This window comes from Acartia tonsa, chromosome 12 (assembly GCF_053477335.1).
Source record: "Acartia tonsa isolate MP-2025a chromosome 12, ASM5347733v1, whole genome shotgun sequence".
Classification (NCBI taxonomy): Eukaryota; Metazoa; Arthropoda; class Copepoda; order Calanoida; family Acartiidae; genus Acartia; species Acartia tonsa.
Window position 1 is genome coordinate 12,583,360 of NC_137271.1, and position 22,343 is coordinate 12,605,702.

A 22,343-nucleotide genomic window follows, 5' to 3' on the forward strand; every position below is an offset into this window, starting at 1 on the left:
ATTAGAAAAAATGCAAAAATCAGACACAGAGATGGAAAAACTACTTATATTACTTTAGTAAATCGAATTTTATGCTTCCTTCCTTTTCAAAAAAGGAAAAAGAATTTTGCTTAAAGAATTTTAAATAAAAGAAAATCTAGAAAATTTCGGGTTTTTAATGGCAACTTATTTATAACTAGCGGCTACGCCCCTAGAAGACTCTAGGGGCACTTAAGGAGGAGAGAGTCGAATTTAATAATTCAATTTCTTATTTTAGATTTTAAAAGAAAAAGTAAAAAAAAAATTTTTTGGGGGGGGTTGCCCCCCCCCCTCATTTTTAATTTTAGTTAAAAATATTTTTTTAAAAAAATTTTTTGGGGGGGGGATTTTTTTTGGGGGGGGTGGGGGTTGGGGGTGTCCCACCCCCCAAGAAAATAGTTATAAACCTTCCCGGGACCTATGAGAAGCTACCCTGTTAAGGAAAACCCGATCGGTTCAGCGGTTAGCGAGATCCTTCGGTACAAACATACAAACACACAGACGAACAAACATCCTGTTACTTTATTATAAGGATAAAAATACAACAAATGACGTCTGTAAAACTTTAGTAATTCTGATTTTTTTTACATTTTTCATGTTATTTCCGAATCTTAATTTGTTTTTGATATCTTAATATTTTGAAATAAATACTTAATACATATAACTTTTTGACTCGTTGATTTGACTTTTCCAAAATACGGTTTTACTAAGTAGACTTTAAAATCAAGTGAAATCTTGATTTTGGTAGCGGAAAACAAAAAAATAGATTTTTTAGATTTATCAGCTTATCTGATGTTAAACTCAGGGAGGAAGGGAGGGGACAATGGGCAATTAATTCCATTTAAGAGTTTTCTCTGAATTACCATGAAAACCAGATTTATCCTGAAAATATCCAGAAATTTGTAAAGTGTTTATGGTTATTAAAAATAGGAAACTCAAAATGATTAGAGGGTTCTAAGAAAAAAAACATCTACTTATAAATTAGGTTACCAGTATATCACAATGGAGTAAACATTCTGTAATTGTTCACTAGAAAAATCGCTCTTTTTAACGTCTGTATCCCTTCTCCTTATTATTATCTTCCACCAAAATTCAGGATAAAACGAAGGGTTATAAGATTGTTTATTACACAAATATCACTGTACAGTTTCTAGACATGAAATGACATTTTCACGAGGAAAAAAATATTTGTTAGAACCAGCCGAAATATTTTTATACTATATAAATGTCTGCTAGATAATGTGTTAATTGTTTGTTTTTTATTTTTGTCTGCTGGATTCATAACAAATTCCGCGGCAATTATACTGGTCCCCAAGGTTTGAGACCCTAAAATATTGAATATTCCATCCATTGTCCCCTCCCTTCCTCCCTGTGTTAAACTTATTTACTTTCATAATTAAATGATGAAATACTTACGATTTGATTGTAAAGATGCTTCGCTCACGTGTATTATTAAATCAATGGGTCCTATTTCAAAATTAAAGTTATTAAGATTGTTATTTTTTTTTATCAGCCAAAAATCATCATGCTTAAAATGGAAATTTAGACTTTCGGGTTTTCGATATTATCAGGAATAAGGTATAAAAAATGATATTTTGGGTGCAGATAAAAACGGTCGTCAATTTTTTTATGTGTTACACAGACAGCTGAAAATCACGTATAGGTTTCGTGATTTTTTTATGAATTAATTCTATTATTGATAAAAGCTGCGATATTATACTTCACTGCTACAGAAATCATCATGTTTGAAATCTTTAAAACAACCCTTACATGCCTGAATTAACGATACTTTCTATATGTTGCGGATAAACGGACCGACTCTGAATGTACATAAGCTTCGCTGTTAATAATCTCAAAGTTAGACAAAAAACAATTTCTCCTTATTTTGATAATAAAATCAAAACGTGTTTATTATATGTGTAATTATTTCAAGTGATTTTAAATCTATTTTTAGATCAATTAAAAAGATTGTTTTTCTTATTATAAGATGCATTTTGTACATAAAAGGGAATGAATAAAAAAATGAATAAAATTACGTAAGAAGTTGCTCAAAGTTCAATTTGAAATAAAATTGAAAAATTTCTTAATATTATTTCCTACTGATCTTTCTTATGGCCTTTTGATTATTGAGTTGCTTCGCTTATAACATTATACTTTTTGTCCCAGGAATCAAAATACTAAAAATCAGATCAATCGGATGATTAGATCACATGAAAATTTGTTGTTAAAAAAGTAAAAAAAATCGATATGTTTAAAATTGACGTACGGACGTTCTGGTAATGTTATAGAGTTGCTACGCTTTCTAAATCGTACCTAACACGGACTGACCGACCCTAATTATAGAAAAGCTTCGCTTTTAAAAAGAACTAACGTCGTTTTAGCAGCTCTAACATCTGCATATCTATAGACGTTAAACATTCACTCTTTGCTGCCCTGTAAGATACGTGACAGCAAAAGTGAAGTCAATGTCAGCACCTGGTCAGTAAAATTAAACAAGCTCAACTTATTACCATGCACAGTTAGAATTTATAGACACAAAGGATGAAAATTAAAGAGTTGGTTGTCTGCAGAACCTACACAATAAAATTTAAAAAGTTAATGTAGATAATTTTTTTAAAAATTTTCTACCAAACAATACTTGAACAATACAAGATGTTTTTTTCTGTAATATGTGCATTGTTAAATTTGGGGAAAAGCCCACATAAATACATTCATGGTTTAAATTTAGTTACATCAGAATAATGAATGAGGCCCTCCTCTATATATATTGTATGTATATTTTATACAGGTACACACAATACAAAAAGGTGTGAGTTACAAATAGTAGCTCACACCCCTTTCAAATTAAATCTAAGTTTTCAGTTAAAATATGGTAGCTACAATGTTACCCTAATAATTGCTCAATTCATAAGGTTTAGGAGAATTTGATTACACTCCTCTTTAATTAAGATGAGTAAGTTAAATTAAGGTAGATTTTTAGTAACCTAATAATGCCGTATTTTATAGGGTTTAGGAATTTTATCCCAACCCTCTTGAACTAGAGTAAGTATGAAATCCAGAATACAAAAACTAATACGTGGTAGATTGTATGCTAACCTAATAATTTTTAGTAAACTAATAATGCCGTAATTTATAAGGTTTAGGAGAATTTTATCCCAACCCTCTTGAATTAAGATGAGTAAGTATAAAATCCAGAATTCACAAACTATTATGCGGTAGATTGTATGCTAACCTTGTAGCCGCAATACATTAAAGGTGTGAGTTAAAAATAGTAACCCACATCGTTTTACAATTAAATATAGGAGATTAGCTAGATTATGGTAGATGTTTTAGTAACCTAATATTGTTGTAATTTATAAGGTTTAGGAGAATGTAATCCCAACCCTCTTGAATTAAGATGTGTGATCATAAAATCTAGTATACACAAATATGTAGTGGATGGAATGCTAACCTAATAGTGCCACAATTCATGATACAGAAAGGTGTAAGTTACATATAAAGTATGACCCTCGAAAAAGTATCTTTTAGGGTATACAGCCCTTGTTGTTTAATGTATCATCAAAAATAGCATATATCCGTGTTCTCTGTATATTTCCACACAAGCATATATAAAAAAATTTAGTTTACCTCCATTAACACTGGAGATTTTTAGAGTTAAAGTTTTGAAAAAGTGACTGAGCAAAAAGTAACTTTTCACATAAAATGACTTTTTTGGCAAAATTAAGATAGAAATTCTATCATTTTTATTACTATCAGAAACTTTATACAAAATTGAAATAAAAAATTTAGGTTTTGAGTTAAAAGCATTTTTTTACACATATTCTTTGAGTCTTTTTAGTGTAATGCTATTTTGAAAAACTTACTTATGAGGCAAAATTGTTTTAGATTAAAAAACTAAATAAATCTTTATGAATATAGCAGGAAAATTGTTTTTGTTTCATAATCCTAACTTTAATAACAAAAAAGTTATAAGGAAAATAAAATTACATTATAATGATTTTTTTGTCTAAAAAGCTTAATTAACCCCCTATTAAGTAATTGAGATGTCAAAAAAGGGGGCGGAGCAACTGTCATAATTAATCCTTTTCATAAATAGGGGTAAGTAAATATCCTGAAATTTGCAAATAATCCATTCATTCAGTAGTATTTTTTGCCATTAAAAATTTAAATTTTTTGGTGAAATAAAAAAGAAAGAATTAGTTAACTCGTTTTTCTTTTTTTATCATTCTTCAGTTACCAGAAAGACATAATGTAACCATCCAAAAATAGTGGGAAACAAAAAAATTCTTTTTCTCAGTCACTTTTTCAAAACTTTAGCTCTAAAAATCTCCGGTTTTAATGGAGGTAAAATTAAAATTTTTATATATATTTGTGTGGAAATGTACAGAGAACAAGGACATATGCTATTTTTTATGATACATTAAGAAATAAGGGCTGTATACCCTAAAAGATACTTTTTCGAGGGTCATACTGTAGTAGCTCACATCTCTTTTCAATCAAATATAGGTGTTTAGCAGAAATGTGGTAGATGTTTTAGTAACCTAATAATGCCATATTTAGAATGTTTAGGTGTATTTCATCACATCCCTCTAGAATTAAGATATGTAAGCACAAAAGCTGGTATACCATATGCCATACAGAAAGGTATGGGTTAATAATAGTAGCTCACAATTCTTTACAATCAAATATAAGTGTTTAGCTAAAATGTGGTAGATGCCATAAAAACCTAATAACCTAATTCACCACACCCCAATAGAATTAAGATGTGCAAGCAAAAAAATCTGGTATGCTAACCCTTTTTGTCTGCTGGCAAATTGCTTGACCTGGCTCTGTTTATATTTCCAATGCTATTAGCTGATTTCAAAGACACCATACAAAAGGGTCCTTGCCTATTGGCAGAGTTACATATAGCTTTTTAATATTTTAATGTTCTACATTATTAATGCAACAATTCATAAGTCTAAGGTGTATTAAATCACTTCTCTCTAAAATTAAGATGTTTATGCGAATAATAAAGGATTAAATAAAGAATAATAGCTTCCACCTAGAAATATTATATAGCCAATAAGCGAAATAGATATACAATGATATTTGAGGTGCATCTAAACAAATCTTTATTTCTACCTAGCATTGCTCTTCAAAATCTCAAAATCTTTCCAGGTATTTCTTTTAATTAATTTATGTTTTGTCTACAGATGGCTTCCCTTAAAGTCTTTTTTTATCTGTTTGATTTAATTAATCAAATTAATTTTCTACCTAAAATTATCTCTAACTAGGTGTGATATAGTATACAATACATCTCTTCATACATTCCCTTTATCTCTTTTTCTAAGCTTAAAAAAGAGATGGTTGATATTTTCTATTTCTTTTCTTCTCTCTCTCTCTCTCTTCTCTCTCTCTCTCTCTCTCTCTCTCTCTCTCTCTCTCTCTCTCTCTCTCTCTCTCTCTCTCTCTCTCTCTCTCTCTCTCTATCTCTCTCTCTTCATTTTCGTTATGTATAATGATTTAGCGTACTAAACCATCCTCCGTTTTTACTCACAAGTTGTCGAAAATCCTGAAAAAAAATTTTTTTTACCAAAATAGCAAATAATTTTAAATTTTTTAAAGAGAATGAGTTGGTAGGAATAACTTTTTGTATTCAACTTTTCTAAACTAATTTTCGTTATTAAAACAAAATGTAATATATAGCTGTATCTTTTTAAAAAATCCATACTTTAAATCAAGATAGTTAAATATGATAGTTGACAAAATCATTATTATAGATAGTTTTTTCGTAAAATTCTAAATCCCATTGATAATTTATACGTATCAATGAAGTATTTAAAAGTTTAATTTAGGTTAATTTAACCTTTTTTAAAAATTTTATTGATGCTAAAAAATATATTAAAACTTTGTTAGATTGTAGTATAACTTTTACTCACTAGGTGTAGATTTTATAGTTTTAAAACTGGAGAGCATTCATTTCAAAGGTTTAGTCTTCATTATTAGTCTTATCTATCAACATAGTAGGATAAACAAAGTGGAATTTAAAATATTACATTTTTAGTTTCATTTTATAAAAGTTTTGTTATTTTTATAGGTGAGATTTAAAATTTTTTTGAAGTTTAAATTATAGAAATATAAATTGGAAGCTATAGGATTTTTTTTATTAAATGTTTTTATTCTTTTTCTCCAATTTGGCTTGATAACATAAGAAATTTAAGTTTTTTTTAATACTTATAAAAATATATTTGGAACTTTGTCTGCCATGTAAAAAATTACAATGTACTTACCTCCCAAAAATATCAATTAATTATAATTAAAGAAATCCATATCAGGAAATGGCAAAAAAATGAAAAAAAAACATGATTATTATTATGCTTCATTTAATCCTATTAGAGAAAATTAAAAAATATCTCGCGCGTCATTTTTTTTCATTATCTCGTCAAACACTTTGTTAATATCAAGGTGACGTTAACTCTCTTTATGGAATATTTTTAATTTTTAAAAATTGGGGAGTGGATGTAGAATATACGTGGATATTATGATAAGGGAAAAATTGTCGTCAATTTTGGTTGCTGACGTGGATATCATTTATTAGTAAGTATATTCATATAGTAGGAGGGTTGGAGATGGAGTAAAGAGAGGATCGTTATTTTAGCCAGCTCCACGTTTCATTTTATTAGAGTATATGATAATCTTATTTAATATCTAAGTAATAATAAATCCATTAATGGGGGACACTAACTATTACATTATCACCTTAAAACAAAGTGTTTAGCACATGATTTAAATCTTCCTTGAAATCTAAATATCAAAAGAAATTCCATTAAAAAATTTATAAATAGGAAGTTCAGTTGAAATGTGTAAAAAAATATATGTTCTGAATGTCTTATTTTACAACTTTACATTTTTTTTTTAATTTAAAGATTAAATAAAATTAAAACAAATAAACTCCAAGCTCATTTTAAATAGCGAATATATTTTATAATAAAGACAGACTGAGATTACTGTAGCCTTCGAGGTTTTGTGCTGTTTTTATCATTTCTATAAGAAAATATCAACATATTAAAGATTGTTTGTTTTCCAAAAAAAAATTGAAAAGAAAAACAACAAAATTATTATTTTGTTGCTAAGAGATGAATTTTAACTTTATTTTTAAAGATATTTATAGAAGGTTATAGAAGGCAAACAATTCTAAACTCCCTTTCCTCTTTCCCCTCACTTCTTACCCACTCCCCATCAGTTACATTAAAAAAGTAATACGCCAACTTTACCACAACAAAATATTAAATTTTGCGGCAATTTCAATTGGAATTAATTGGCTGAATAGCATCCAATGCACATTGGGGCAAATCAAGCAAAAAGGGGATTTAATTATTTAGTACCCTTAAAATTCATCCCACAAAAATTTCATTTTATACTTTTTTGTAGGCAACTTAACAACGAACATATTTGCTTTTATGTTTTTTTTCTGTCATTTGAAAGGAACATGGAGATAAAGGTCATTTAATGAAGGTAGATAGAAAATTACTGGAATAACACCCCACGAAAATAGCCCCCCATTATCCTATCCATCTATCTATTAATCTCTCTATCCATCCGTCTATCTACTCATCTATCTATCCATCTATCTATCCATCTATATATCCATCTATCTATCCATCTGTCTATCCATCTATCTATCCATCTATCTATCCATCTATCTCTCCATCTATCTATCCATATATCTATCCTTCTATCTATCTATCTTTCTATCCATCTGTCTATCTATCTATCTATCCATCTATCGATCCATCTATCTATCCATCAACTATTTATCTATATATCCATCAACTATCCATCTATCCATCCATCTATCTATCCATCTATCTATCCATCTATCTATCCATCTGTCTATCCATCTATATCCATCTGTCTATCCATTTACTCATCATCTATCTATCCATCTATCTATCCATCTATCTATCCATCTATCTATCCATCTGTCTATCCATCTATCTATCCATCTATCTATCCATCTATCTATCCATCTATCTATCCATCTATCTATCCATCTATCTATCCATCTATCTATCCATCTATCTATCTATCCATCTTTCTATCAATCTGTCTATCTATCTATCTATCCATCTATCGATCCATCTATCTATTCATCAACTATTTATCTATCTATCCATCAACTATCCATCTATCCATCCATCTATCTATCCATCTATCTATCCATCTATATATCCATCTGTCTATCCATCTGTCTATCCATCTGTCTATCCATTTACTCATCCATCTATCTATCCATCTATCTATCCATCTATCTATCCATCTGTCTATCCATCTATCTATCCATCTATCTATCCATCTATCTATCCATCTATCTATCCATTTATCTATCCATCTATCTATCCATCTATCTATCTATCCATCTTTCTATCCATCTGTCTATCTATCTATCTATCCATCTATCGATCCATCTATCTATCCATCAACTATTTATCTATCTATCCATCAACTATCCTTCTATCCATCCATCTATCTATCCATCTATCTATCCATCTGTCTATCCATCTATCTATCCATCTGTCTATCCATTTACTCATCCATCTATCTATCGATATATCTATTCATCTACCTATCCATCTAACTATCCATCAAAGTGTTCAAAGTGTCAAATTTGGGGTCATAGAATTCATTTCAGTAGAAGGGGAGAGGATGGTCTAAAGGGGGTGGATGGGGATTCTTATTTTAACAAGCTACAAGTTTCACTTAATAATAAATCCATTATAAATGTGGGCATTATTGACATAGATTTTTATTAGCTAATATCTATATTTATAATGATATTATGATTCTTGTTTACTGTTTATATGTATACTAGCGGCTTCGCCCCTAGCCTCTATGGGCTTTGCTCCAAGAGGTAATTAAACAAGGATGACAACATCCATAGAAGCGAATCTCTGAAATGGAAGGACAAACGAACATTAACACTTGTGAAGTGTAAGAACTGAATATTAATGCATGTCTATAAAAGATTGTAATTAAAACTGATTAAATACATGTTACTGTTTAAGGACATACTGACGTTTTTAGGGCTTGATTATAGAGATGCTTTGCTTAAAACACTATACCTTAATGTACTAAGAATAAGTACGGAGTATTCAGTAAATCAGATGAATAGGATATTTTTAACATTCAAAACCATTATTTGTTGTCATAAAAGTAAAAAATCAGCTTGTTATAAAGGACCAGTAGATATATTCCCTGAAGAGTAGAATCTAATCGGTTTTGTGGTTACCGAGATCTATTGGTACGGACGGACAGACAAACATACATCAAGCTACTTTGTATTATAGATTAACATCCAGGGATCTAAGGAACAAAACAATAACCGATTAATGTATGTACATCCCCAATATAGATACATTAAATAATAAATTATTTTACAAAATTGATTGTCTGTAGATGACAATTAGTGGTTGAAAAGTTTTGATACTCATCTTAATGAACCAACCAATAAAAAATCAATCAAATTTCCTAAAGTTGTTATGCCAACGAATACAAAAACGTTATTATAAAACTTTGAAGTTTGGGGACTAGTGTAATGTCCCCTCCCTTTCTAAATAAAACTGAAGACGCTAAACATGAAGACCATGTAACTACAAAACTTAAAAACAAAGCATTACCAATAGACAGACAGATAGACTACTTGCTAATTCATATTTAAAATGATTATAAGAACACTACGTTATTTGAATGTTAGCTTTACCTTTCCGCAGTAAGGGAGGGGACATTGGGCTGTTTATAACACTAGTCCCCAAAGTTTTACAGTTGTGTGTTCAAACATTTTAACTACTAACTTTGATCTACACAAGGGGTAATTTTGTGTATTATCATTGGGGATGTACATCAATTTATTGACCTTTGTCTTCTCCCTTTAGATCCCTGATATTTGTAATAATCCATAGAAACGCTTATTTAGTTACATTAAAACATCAAACATAAAGAGGTTTAGATTTAGGTTTAGCACCCCCCCCTTCCCTCCCCTCCCCATCATTTAGTCAATAGAACTTGAAAATATTCATTATCAACTTATATTCAAAGTCTGATCAAATAAATATTTCTCATAACTATGTTTTTGCGTCTTTTATTTATATGTATTACATCTTACATTTGACTTTAAAAGCGCATTTAAAAGCTTTTTCTTACAATCTTTTCTTGCACCCACCTTTAGAAAACGGGCTAAAAACCCCTACGGGGGCGCGTGGGGGTAAATGAAACCAGTACAGGCGATTATAATATGTCTTTGGGCAATCAAATATCGTTTTTTTAGTCGGTGGCAACCAGAGAAAACATGTTTCCTGATACTGTCTACTTAAATGTTGATTTTAAAACAAACAAAAATAAACTAAAATCTTGACTTCAACTAGAATTATTTAGGACTAATTTCTTCAATTTGTGTTTTTTTCTTTTATACTGTCAAAATATATGGAATGCATGACTCATCAAAAGTTATTTTGTCTAATTACGTTAATTCTAAGAGATTTTATAATACTTTTAAAATTGTTGGTGAAACACAAAAAGTATGCCTTTTTCTGTAAGAAAATTTTTGCATTTCTTGACTTCCATGCATTAGAATGCTTACTTGAAAAGCGTATTTTTACGATTCCTTTGAAATCTGATGTACATTGGGTATGATAATACTCATAGAATGTTTAAAACTTGATTTGGGGGTGGTGAATTGATGCCCCTTGTTGCCCCTATGTGCAATGGTTATATTTTAAAAAATAGGGAAGGGTTAAAAAATATCAACGGTTTTGATAGAAAAATAACAATACACTTTTATTTTGTTTTAAAGAATAAACTATTTTGCATAAATACATGAAAAGCTGAAATATCATCATGTTAAAAACGATATAACGATTATGACATTAACGAAAATTACAAAAATTTAATTCAACGTTAAAAACTTTTCGAGATAGATCTCTAAAAGTATAAATTATATGCTTCGCTTCTACTTAATATAAAATATAAATTGAAACAAAATTTATTTATTTTAACTTGCGTCAAAAACTAAATATTTTATATAATTTATATTTTAGTATATAATACACATATGAAAATAAACGCGATGTACTGTCAAAGCGATTTTTCTGAAGAATTAAATATACTTCACTTATATGTAACTTGAACGGCATAATAATCCATTTTCCAGATTGCCTCTGAAACCAATTAACATCCATTGGATTAAAACCGGTACTGGAAATTATGTATAACAGACCAGTTTTACGAATGAATATAAAAAAAATAAATTCAATCTTAAAATTTTCTATTACTATCCGCAGAAAGATGTCTATAAGATGCAATATTTAACTATTACACTTATTATTTTAATAGATATTTTTTTTTATCTTTTAGGTCGGTCCATCTGTACATCTGTCCGAAAGAAATATCTGTTATCTTTAATTTGGGCGTGTCAAACTTGCTTTTACGTTTTCAAATTTAAAATTGAAGCAACTCTACAATAAATAATATAAAGTCTATTTTTGAAATAACGATTCCTAGGACAACAAAGTATAATATTATTAGCAAAGTATCGCTATAAAAAGTCCTTAAATGGTATGTATGTCCGTTATCAGTTTTGCAACAAATTTAAACTCAATTTTGTTCAGATTTATACATTTATATTCTATTTATTAAGTTTTGACACTCTACAAGTGTTAATGTTCGTTTGTCCTACAATCTCAGAGCTTCACCTTTGTAAATTTTATCATCATTGTTTCTTTTACTTTACTATTGTAAATATAATTGAATGATATATTATTTATAGATTGGCCTTTTACTATTATTTCTTATTTCTCTAAAACAGATTTTCTACATTATTATAGTTATCACGAAAATACGATTATTTTATGATGTAAATAAAAGGATATTAGACAGATTTTTTTATTTTCTTAATAATCAAGATCAAGGACTCCTCTAATAATGATTCCTCTCATCCACGCCATTTACCCCATCCCCTCCTTTCCTGCTGGATGAACAAACTGACCAATAAACGAATTCCATGTTAGCAAGCTAAATTGACGATAATTTTTCCACCGTCATCAATTCTTCCTAGGTCCAAAAGATGCATCTACATTTTATATTTACAGTAAACTCATCTCAAATGAATAATAAAGCTGCTATACTGAAAATTCAGATTTGCCTACTTTTTTGGTTCGCAGTTTATTTGGGTTTACACCTTTTCTGTACATAAATATATAGTTCAATTGATATCACTTAATATGTATTATTTTTCAGGATATCGTTAAAGACACCAGAAGACAGAGAGGGGGAGAATTTCTTGTAGCTTGTCGAGTTCAATGAGTCAAGATGATTGGATTAAAAGGCATCAAATTAAGGTCAGCTTTGAGTGGGCGGTCGCACGGGGTGGTTGAGGAGTTGCAGGCCACTTGGTATTAAGGGACACTTGACTTTATAGGACAGTTGATTAGTTAGATTGGCATTTGGAGAAAGTCACTCAAAAATCAGCCAGGTGATGTTATAAAAATGGGTGATAATCCATCTCTTTTTTATGGGTTTTTTTCCCGCTTCTCCACTTATCTCCCTCATAATTATGACGTGGCATGGATGATTTTTGAGTGACTTTCTTCCCCTACTTTGCTTGCATAGTTTAGTGAGGCATAGGATATTTCAGCATGCATCAATCAAATTAAGGTCAATTTTGTGAGAACAGTTGCATGGGGTGTTTTAGGAGATGCAGGAACCAATGTTCTAACTAGCTTAAAATAGTGTTCTTTTGATTTTGCTCAGAATTATTGTTGTAGAAAGCAAAGTAACTCTATAATCATTGCCAGAAAGCTAGTATATAATTTTTTAGCATTTTTATAATACAATAATTTTTTGGCTATTGATTCATAGAATAATTAATGGAAAGAAAACAAAGTTGCCGGTTTCATCATATTTTCACAGTAGCTTTTGAAGGGTTATTTTAGGTTAGGTTAGGTTAAGTAAATGTTAATGATTGCCCCGCAGGGCTAGAGCCCTCGCAGGGGCTAGAAATAGGAGAAACGCTACTGTGAAAAAACGACGTAACAGGAAACTTTGTTTTCTTTCCATGATCCGACAAATTGTTATAAGCAAATCATCTTTATACTGGGTCTATAATTTGAAGAATGTCTATCTGTGAAGTGAATGTTTATTTTGATAAAGTCTGTTTAAGCTTATTGGTAAACTGCTAATCTTAACATAGATTGAAAAAAAATATATTAAGTTCCCCTAGAGTCCTCTTTGGAGCGTATCTTCTAGTAACAAAATGTTTTAGATCAATGTAGGCGAGAGAAGGGTGGAGGAGGATGAACAACAAAATCTTTCTTCAAATCAACAACAGGAATGTCATTATTTATTTTATTGCATATAGGAAAATCAGAGCAAAAATTGAATAAGTGAGGTTGACAAATGTGTTTGTCTGTCAGCTTAGCATGTGTTAATTTTTTAGTTCTTACATTATTTAGCCCTATGTTAAAGTATTTTCAACTAAGTTTCATAACTCTTGAAGTAATAATTGTGACAAATAAATTTAGACCTTGTCAAGACCAACCTTTCAGCTTGATCTTACCTCCCATAATCAGCAACTTCTAAATTTTCAACAGCAACAGCAGTTGTATCAAAGACAAAAACCTCATGAGCAACAGCTTTTATATCAACAGCTGTCAGCTGAAGAACAAGGTAAAAAGTTAGGAAGATTTTTTATCTTTTTTTCTTGCAAGGCAACCAAAACTACCTATTATCTATCTTTCTAAAAGAAGTGCTAGCTTTCCGTTCCTTCTGTGTACCTCTTCTTATTAAGCAGTCTTAGGGAAAGTAACTACTTTATCAATTATTCTAATGATAAGCTGTCTAATTAACCATCAAAATTACATCCCAACCTTCATATACCATTCAATGTATTCATCTCAAGTAAATCAGCTGTTCCAACACAGCAACTGCAACTAGAACTACCACCTCTATGTATCTATTACAAGACTCTCATCCAGAGCAACCTATTCCCTTTTTTTATCTATTTAATCTATATCTTCTTTTAGATCAGCTGACATAGCCTCTCCTAGCAAAAATAGTTTTACCACTTTTATCTATCTATATATCTATAACAGAACTCTCAGTCACTGCAATCTTGTCCAATCACAACTCATTTTTTTATCTATCTATCTCTTCTTCTAGATCAGCTGACTTAGCCACAGCAAGAACAACTAATTTCGCCACTTCTGTAATATCATCTGTCCTATACTCTTTATTATTAAATCATTTATTCAACCTTTCTGTTGTAGATCATCGGACACTGCTAGTGCTACCACCTTAATCTATCTTTTACTACTAGAACTTGGCACAGCCATCTAGTCCCATCATTTAACTATTTTGTAAATCTCTCTGTTTTAGATCATCTGGCACATCCTCAGCAACCCCAACTAGTGCTACCTCCTCAGTCAGAACAAGTATGGCCACATCAGAATCTTGCTTATCATGGCGCCCAACAGGGATTATCTTCCATGGCTCAAAATTTGAGGGTGGGTTTTTTTTGTGCTTCTCAATAAAATTTAGTTGTATCTAGACTTTTTAAAAATTTTAGTCACAACGAAGTCAACATTGGTGGTTTCTTCACAACCTTAATTTGAGGCATACTTTATTTCATTATTAATGATAGAGTTAAGAATTTTAAAATTTCACCCAAAAACATTTTTAAAAATTTGCTTTTAGCTTTGGTCATTGGACATACTAATTAAAAGAGATTTATTATTTAAAAAAGATTTATTTTTATTTGGCAAGAAAATAATATATTTTCTTTTAATTTAGAGGCCACCTCTTGGCAGATGGCAATCTTTAGAAGAGCAACAGTTGCTGAGAAATCCGCAAGAAATGACCAGTCAAAGTGGGTGCACTGGTGTAGCTGGCGCGCAAAGCCGCAACTTTTCCCCAATGACAAGGTTCAGAAATCTATCACTAGATGACAGGCGTCCTTTAAATCAGCAACAGGTACAGGATTAAATTTAAGCAATCTGTATTGACTTCAATATATTAAAGTTTCTTCTTAAATACTAAAATTATATCATTTTTATTGGCAATCTATCCAGAGAGAGAAGGGACAATTGGCTGTTTATTACACTAGTTCCCAAAGTTTTATATTAACGTTTTCTTATTAATTGGCTTAATAGTTTTGAGGACTATAGTAATTTTTGATTGGTTAAGTGTTTAAATGTTTTAACCACTAATTTTAATCTACAGAAGGGGTAATATTGTGTATTACTGTACATCAATCTATTAGTATCTTTCTATCATCTACTTTGCATTTAAGATTATCTAATATCAAATTTATTGTTGATATATCTTTTTATTATCTATGAATCTATTAAGAATGTATCCTGGAGGTGCAGTGCTTTAGCAGCCCAACAACAAGAACAAAGGTAAATGTTGATGATAGGTGAATTCAGGGTCCAAATTTGAACAGTATACATATATTCTGAAGTACACACCATTTTTCTATAATTTTCAAAAGCAGCTAATTAATGGTTATTTGCCTCTGTACTTTTAGCTTGTGCTTACATTTTCGTTCTTGCTGGGTTCTGTCATCGAAAAACCAAAATATGATAAATGTCTGGGTAATTTAAAGAAAATTTTTTTAGTTTTTTTAATTTTGTAAAGTTACTTTTTAAATAAAAAAAAATTTATTAAGTAAAATTAAAAAAAAATTTACATATTTTTTTCTTCAGAATGGAGCTGCTTAGAATTCCAGGCAGAAGGTGCAGCCTAGCTTCCGATGTTTCTAGTAAGTTCGATAGTTACATAGATAGATAGAAGGTGCAGCCTAGCTTCTGATGTTTCTAGTAAGTTCGATAGTTAGATAGATAGATAGACGAACAGACAGACAGACATATAAATAGGTAAATAGATAGATCAACCTTATAAATAAATAATATTTTTTCTGATTTTTACCCATTCAAATAAATTGACATTCCATTGCAAAAAAGGCGATATTTGGTTTAAGTAAATATTCTTTTATTCAAACATTGTAATTTAAATGATACATATGATTATCATTTAATTCATATTTAAGGAGCGTGGGAAAATTTTTCGAGTGTGAGAAACATTTTTTTTGCATTAAATGAGTTATTTAAGCAAACAAAATTTAGCATAAATGGATATTTAAATCCCAAGGTATTAAATGATCGAGCGATACATAAATGGATATTTAAATCCCTCAGTATTAAATGATGAGCTATCGCTCGATCATTTAATATAAATATTTACAGAAATAGGAAATAAGTTTTTTCATGCCTTATCAATTAGACCCAAAAAAGCATAAAATAACCAAGCGCAAAGAATCGCGCGGCTTGAGAAAACGCATATATGCATGCAAGCAAAGTGATGTAAATAATAAATGTAATTTTGTCGACAAAAATCAACGAGTTTGGAACTCAACACAAAGTTCTTAGTTCAACACGAATAAAATACGTTGTAAACGTATTTTGACAAATATTTGTTTTACATTTCTAAGAAAAACCTACGTTTAAAATTAGATAAATCACAAAATATAATATGTAATAGAATTTCTGTATGTAGCAAAAAATCTCACTAAACTAACGTGTTTATTCTTTACAGTGAAGCTTTTCAATGGTCTGAAAAAGATTATATTGATATATCCCCCTTCCTTCCCCCAATCACCTATAATTTAAAATATTAATTTCTAACATTAAAGTTAGTTTGACTTGCATACAGCATTTGATATTTACACATGAAGATTGAAAGATCAGAGTAAAACACTAGAGGGAGAAAGGGTTAAGGGACGTCTCTGACAGGTACCCATAGTTTTATTAACAAAATATCTTTCCAAATGCGTTATTAATATTTGTTATTTTCATTTTATTATGACACCTTAGTCTTTCATAATAGGGTCAAATATCAAGAATTTAATTTAAAATATTGTTATATTATCGTTTTACATAATTTTATTACGTAAACTTTTCAAGTACAATAACAAGCTAAAAATACAGGGTGTTTGATTTCGAAGGCGAAGAAAGTCGATCAATGTGACGTCATATAAATGAGGGATTATCCATCTCTTGTTTAGAGGTTTTATTTCCCACTCCTCCTGTTGTTGTTGTTGTAGCATTGATTCTCTGAAGTTAGGACTCAGATGCACACGGAGACTGGAAATGATTAGATTGGTGAGCTTCGCGCACAGCTAATTATATTCTATGTTACATTACAAGCTGACCCGCAATTCTCGTGGAAGCTACTAAATTATTACATCACCCTGGCCTAGAGTTTTGGCAGGTGTTCCATATTAAGCCAACTGGCCTAATTAATGGCACTCTCATACGAGGAGCATGTATGAGGGAAAGCATGGTTAGAGCTGTTTGATTAGTAGAATCCTAACTTCCTACAAATCTCCCCCCTTACAACCCTAGGGCATCTTAGGGGAGGTTGCGTGATCATAATATGACAATTTGCGACAGCATTTGTCAACCAAGTGCAAAGTCTATGTGGGGACTTGAACTCGGTTTCTCCCAACCACAGCGTAGTGCGCTAACCACTACACTATGGGACACCCTCCTCTCTTTATCCCTCATTTTCTTCGTCTTCTTGATTTCAAATGTTTGACCTATGCATGTATGATACAACTTAGTACGATCTATGTTTGTTTGTTAGTCTCGCTAACCGCTAAAACGATATTGTTCTCCTTGACAGTGAAGATTCTTATAGGTCCTGAGTTGGGTTTAGGCTATTTTATTTTTTATAAATATGTTTAACGTTAGTCTTGCTAACCGCTAAACCAATGTGGATCTCCTTTACAATGAAGCTTCTTATAGGTCCCGAGTTGGAACTTGGTTTAGGTTATTTTATTCTTATAAATATATCTGGGTAAGGGTTAAGGCTATTTTTCTGCCCTTCCATGTTCCTTCGAATATAAATTCCCTAGATGGTATAAAGTAGTATTTTTTTAGTTTGAGATTAATAAGATTTCGATAACTACTAAACCCTATTTTAGAATGACTTTGCTCCTAACTGATTTATAAAAAGAATTTAGGATTAAATAACGAATTTTATAATAAAGTACCTATCCTAAAAATATATGTGTTTTAAAAATATAAAAAGCATATTACAAAATAGCTCTTATTCCTTCACGTTTTAGAAACTTAATTTTAGTGTTCGTAGAATATGGTTTTAATAGATTATTAATAGTTGTCATATTCATTCGAATCCGGTGGACAGGAATCGGTTCTCAGCCATACGAAAAAACGATGTCTAGCATCGTATTATATCCAGCTTTCTACGATTATAAAAATGTATTGTACAATCATGAGATTAAAACCAGTTTTTTTAGCCCGTGCCTTCGGCACCTCGGGGCTAAAAAACTGGTTTTAATCTTATAATTGTACATTTTATATCCGCGGAAGCCGGACAAAAAATCTGTCATAAAGTCGGTCAGGGAGCGGTCAAACGGTCATAACACCCCTTTTCTCAGAAGGTCATTGATATCTAAGTATACACCAAAAAAATGTAGGTTTCTACCTTATACACAAAAGTCATAATGTAGAAATTAAGATTTATTTAGAATTTTTTCTAATTTTGGTGCTACCCAACCGACTTTGACCAGACACCACGACCGACACAGACCAGATATCCTTATAAAATCAACTCTTGCCGACGTATAATTACTAAACTAAAAAAGTCATGAAGTCACAGCTCTCTATCATTACCTACAAAAAAATGAGATTGAAAAAACTAGAAGGGGGGGGGGGCTCTCGGAGCCCCCCCCCCCCCCCGATCTGTAAGGGTTAATAAAAGTAACAGGAATGTTGTCTTTGGAATGGGTGCCAACACCCTCCCAAGAGAAATTGGTCGTAGAAAAAATGACAATGCTTTTAAAAATAAAATAAAAAATGGAGGGGCCCAATTCAACCCCCCCACCACCTCAAGTGCCACTAGAGGCCTTTAGGGTCGTAGTCACTAGTTATTGATTTTAGAATAGGGCCAATTTAGGTTTAATATATCGTCATAAAAAGAATATAATAATATCTTGACTATCCACTTATGGTTATAAAATAAATTTCAGGTATTTATCAAATATTCGTCCTTTTGTTTTTTAGTATTACGTTCTTTCCCAGTAAATCTGTTATATTATGAAGAAAATTGTCAGCTTTTTAAGAAATATAAAATCTAAACAAGGATGACAACGTCTATATCTAGTTAAGTACAATAGTTATTTCTCACATCGTATTATAAACAGCTTTCCGCGGATATAGAATGTACAATTATAAGATTGTTGTTGTTGTTGTTGTTTTGTTGTTGTTTTGGCTGCTCATAGTCAGTTTCCGGTCCGGGTAGTCATCAGTGCGGTGAGGGGGGGGGGCGTGGGCTTATGGTGGGGGCTCTGGAGGGGGGCGTTGGAGGGGAGGAAGGCTGGTGAAACTTGGATGGGAGGAGAGGAAGGCAGCTACATGGGTGGGATTTTGCCAGAGGTCCATAGGAGTAAGATTTGTAGGATTATTTGGGCATGAAAAGAGGTGCTGGACTGTTTCTGGGGTAGGATTAACAGGACAGGATGGGCAGTTGGGGGTAAGAGAAGCGTTGATGGAATGGAGGTAGCTTTGGAGTTTAGGACAATAGTTGGATCTTAATTGGGAGAGGATGGTTCTGTAGTGCCTGGGGAGTTGGATTTCGGAGGGGTTGATGTCAGGGGGAGCTTGATTAAGGACAGGATTAGGGGGGTAAGAATTTATGGCTTGGGTGACAGCTGAGGTGTGGAGTCTGGAGATTGTGGATTTGTAGTTTGTGGGAAGGAGGGTGTTGTCGGGGGAAAGAAAAGGTTGGAGAGTAGGAAGGAACATGGATTGAAGGGTGGATTTTTTGGATCTAGGGCCAGGGGGGGTTGTGACGTTGTGGAAGGATGGGTGGGAGGGGCGGAGGGAGGAGGCCAGGTATTGGGAACAAAGAAGGGAAAGGTGGTTCCGTACTGGTAGGATTTTGGTTTCTTGGTGGAGGTGGCTGATGGGAGATTTTTTAGTGGAACCAGTACAGATGCGGAGGGCTTGGTTTTGGAGGACTTGGAGTTTGTCAATGTTGTTTTTGGAGGTGTTAGGGAACCAAACAGGACAGGCATAGGTGGTGATGGGGCGGAGGAGGGTGTTGTAGGTGGTGAGGAGAGTCTCCTTCTGGTGGCCCCATTTGGTGCCAGCCAGACATTTGAGGATTCTAAGGCGGGAGGAAATTTTTGAGGAAATGGTGGAGACATGGGAACTGAAATTGAAAAAGGTGTCAAAGGTAACTCCAAGGATTTTAGGGGTTTTCTCAAGGGGAAGGGTGGAGTCGTTGATTTGGACTTGAGGATGGAGGTTGGATTGGTGCTTGCGGTCAGAAGTGAAGAGGGTGACAGTGGATTTGTTGGGAGCTATGGAGAGGCCGTTGGTGGAGGCCCAGTCAGCGATTGAGGAGAGGTGGGAGTTGATGGATTCAACTGACTGGGGGATGTTAGGGGAGGAGTGGAAGGAGTTAAGGTCGTCGGCATAGGAGGAGGTGTGGGCAGGGGGAATGTGGGGGGCATCTGCTATGTAGAAGTTGAAGAGGACTGGGGAGATAACAGAGCCTTGGGGGACGCCAGTGTGGACAATTTTAGGAGAGGCATTGGTGTTTTGATAGGAACAGAAAGCCATCCTGCCACGCAAGTAGCAGGATAGCCATCTAATGATGTTGGGATGAAGGTTGGAGGAGGAGATTTTTTGGAGAAGGAGGTGGATGGGAATGCAGTCAAATGCTTTGGAAAGGTCGATGGAGGCAACAGTTGTGCGGCTGGGGGGGAGGTTTTGATTAAAGCCATTGGCAATGGTGGTGGAAAGGTTGAGGAGATTAAAACCTGTTTTTTAGCCCCGAGGTGCTGAAGGCACCGGCTAAAAAAACTGATTTTAATCTTATGATTGTACATTTTTGTATTCGTAGAAAGCTGGATATAATACGCTGCTAGACATAGTTTTTTCGTATGGATGAGAACCGGTTCCTATCCACCGGATTCCAATAAATACAAGAAAAAATATAATGAATGGATAAACGAACAAAGGCAGAGTAGTGCATAATAATAAATATACTTTAAAGTAAATAATCACGAAACCTTCTTAACATTAAAAATTCTCCAAAATTTTTCAAATGTCTAATAGTCTATTTTGAATAGTATCCAAGAGAGTCAAATTACGTCATTTAGGACGGATACTTCAAATTAAAGAGTAGCCACGCTACTAAAAAGTCTTACAAACCTGCGTCATTCACAAAATCTATTGTCATATAACACATTGGATAAAATATTTAGGGATAAATTTAATTATCTAACTAATGCTATATTAAATGGATCTAAAGGGATAAAATAATGGATGATAAATTGTTATATTATATATTATATAACCACAATAATGTTAAAAAATTACCCCTTCTGTAAAAAAATATTGGCTAAAATAATTTGAAACCAACCAATCAAAATTAAATAGAAGTAACCAAAGAAAATAGAAAACGCTGTTAAAAATCTTTGGGTACCAAATACATTACTGGCCATTCAACATTAATTATACTAAATTTAATCAAATTTTATTTTCATAAAATTAATCTCAAAATATTATGATAGATATAAAATTATTTTATCCCTTTTTAATATTTCAATGTAAAACCATTTATAAAATAACCTATTTTTATAAAAAAAAAATATTTTTTTTTTGACGTAGGTTTTTTATGGAAATTTTAAGCGTATTTCAATTTGTATTTTTAAAAAGTATTAAATAAACAATAAAAGCATGATCCATGAAAGCTAAACAGATCAGACGAAATCTTACATAAAATATTTTTGGAATGCAGGGATGTATGAACAGGGGAAAATTAATCGTCAATTTAGTTTGCTAATATGGACCTCATTTATTAGTCAGTCCGTTCATATAGTAGGGGGTGGGGTCATAGGATCATACTGAAAAATCAAACGTCTTACAGTGTAATAAAAAAATCATACCAGTTTTGTAGGCCATGGCCTTCGGTTCGTCTGGGCCAAAAGAATTGGAATGAATTTTGATGCTTATTCATTTACTATCTTAAAACTTATTTTTTAGTGCTTAGTACCGCATCTTCGATGTCTGAAGTTTGGCCACCAAATGAATCTCATTATAATACTTTAGCTAGGTAATCCTTATTATAAAGTAAAAGGATCTCTGTCTATCTGTCTGTCTGAACCAAAGTATCTCGCTGAATCGATATGGTTCTCCTTTGCAGTGTAGCTTATCATAGGTCCTGGGAATGTTTATAGCTATTGGGGGAAGAGTGCCACC

At 32.1% G+C, this 22,343-nt stretch overlaps 1 protein-coding gene across 3 annotated transcripts in view; it reads left to right on the top strand.

Annotated features, from left to right (window-relative positions):
• LOC145333156 (uncharacterized) overlaps positions 1-22,343 on the top strand; it is a 78,944-nt gene that overhangs the window by 16,756 nt on the left and 39,845 nt on the right. Inside the window, exons 2-10 of one of the 3 annotated variants that reach the window (XM_080178307.1) lie at positions 12,292-12,392; positions 13,316-13,379; positions 13,573-13,719; positions 14,428-14,555; positions 14,842-15,021; positions 15,400-15,449; positions 15,756-15,785; positions 15,844-15,869; positions 22,128-22,197. In XM_080178307.1, coding sequence (XP_080034433.1) covers positions 12,354-12,392; positions 13,316-13,379; positions 13,573-13,719; positions 14,428-14,555; positions 14,842-15,021; positions 15,400-15,449; positions 15,756-15,785; positions 15,844-15,869; positions 22,128-22,197 — 734 coding nt within the window. In that variant the 5' untranslated portion in view covers positions 12,292-12,353. Of the gene's footprint in view, positions 1-6,008; positions 6,098-12,291; positions 12,393-13,315; positions 13,380-13,572; positions 13,720-14,427; positions 14,556-14,841; positions 15,022-15,399; positions 15,450-15,755; positions 15,812-15,843; positions 15,870-22,127; positions 22,198-22,343 lie in introns of those variants that run through there. The other 2 variants (XM_080178308.1, XM_080178306.1) reach the window with 2 other exon arrangements.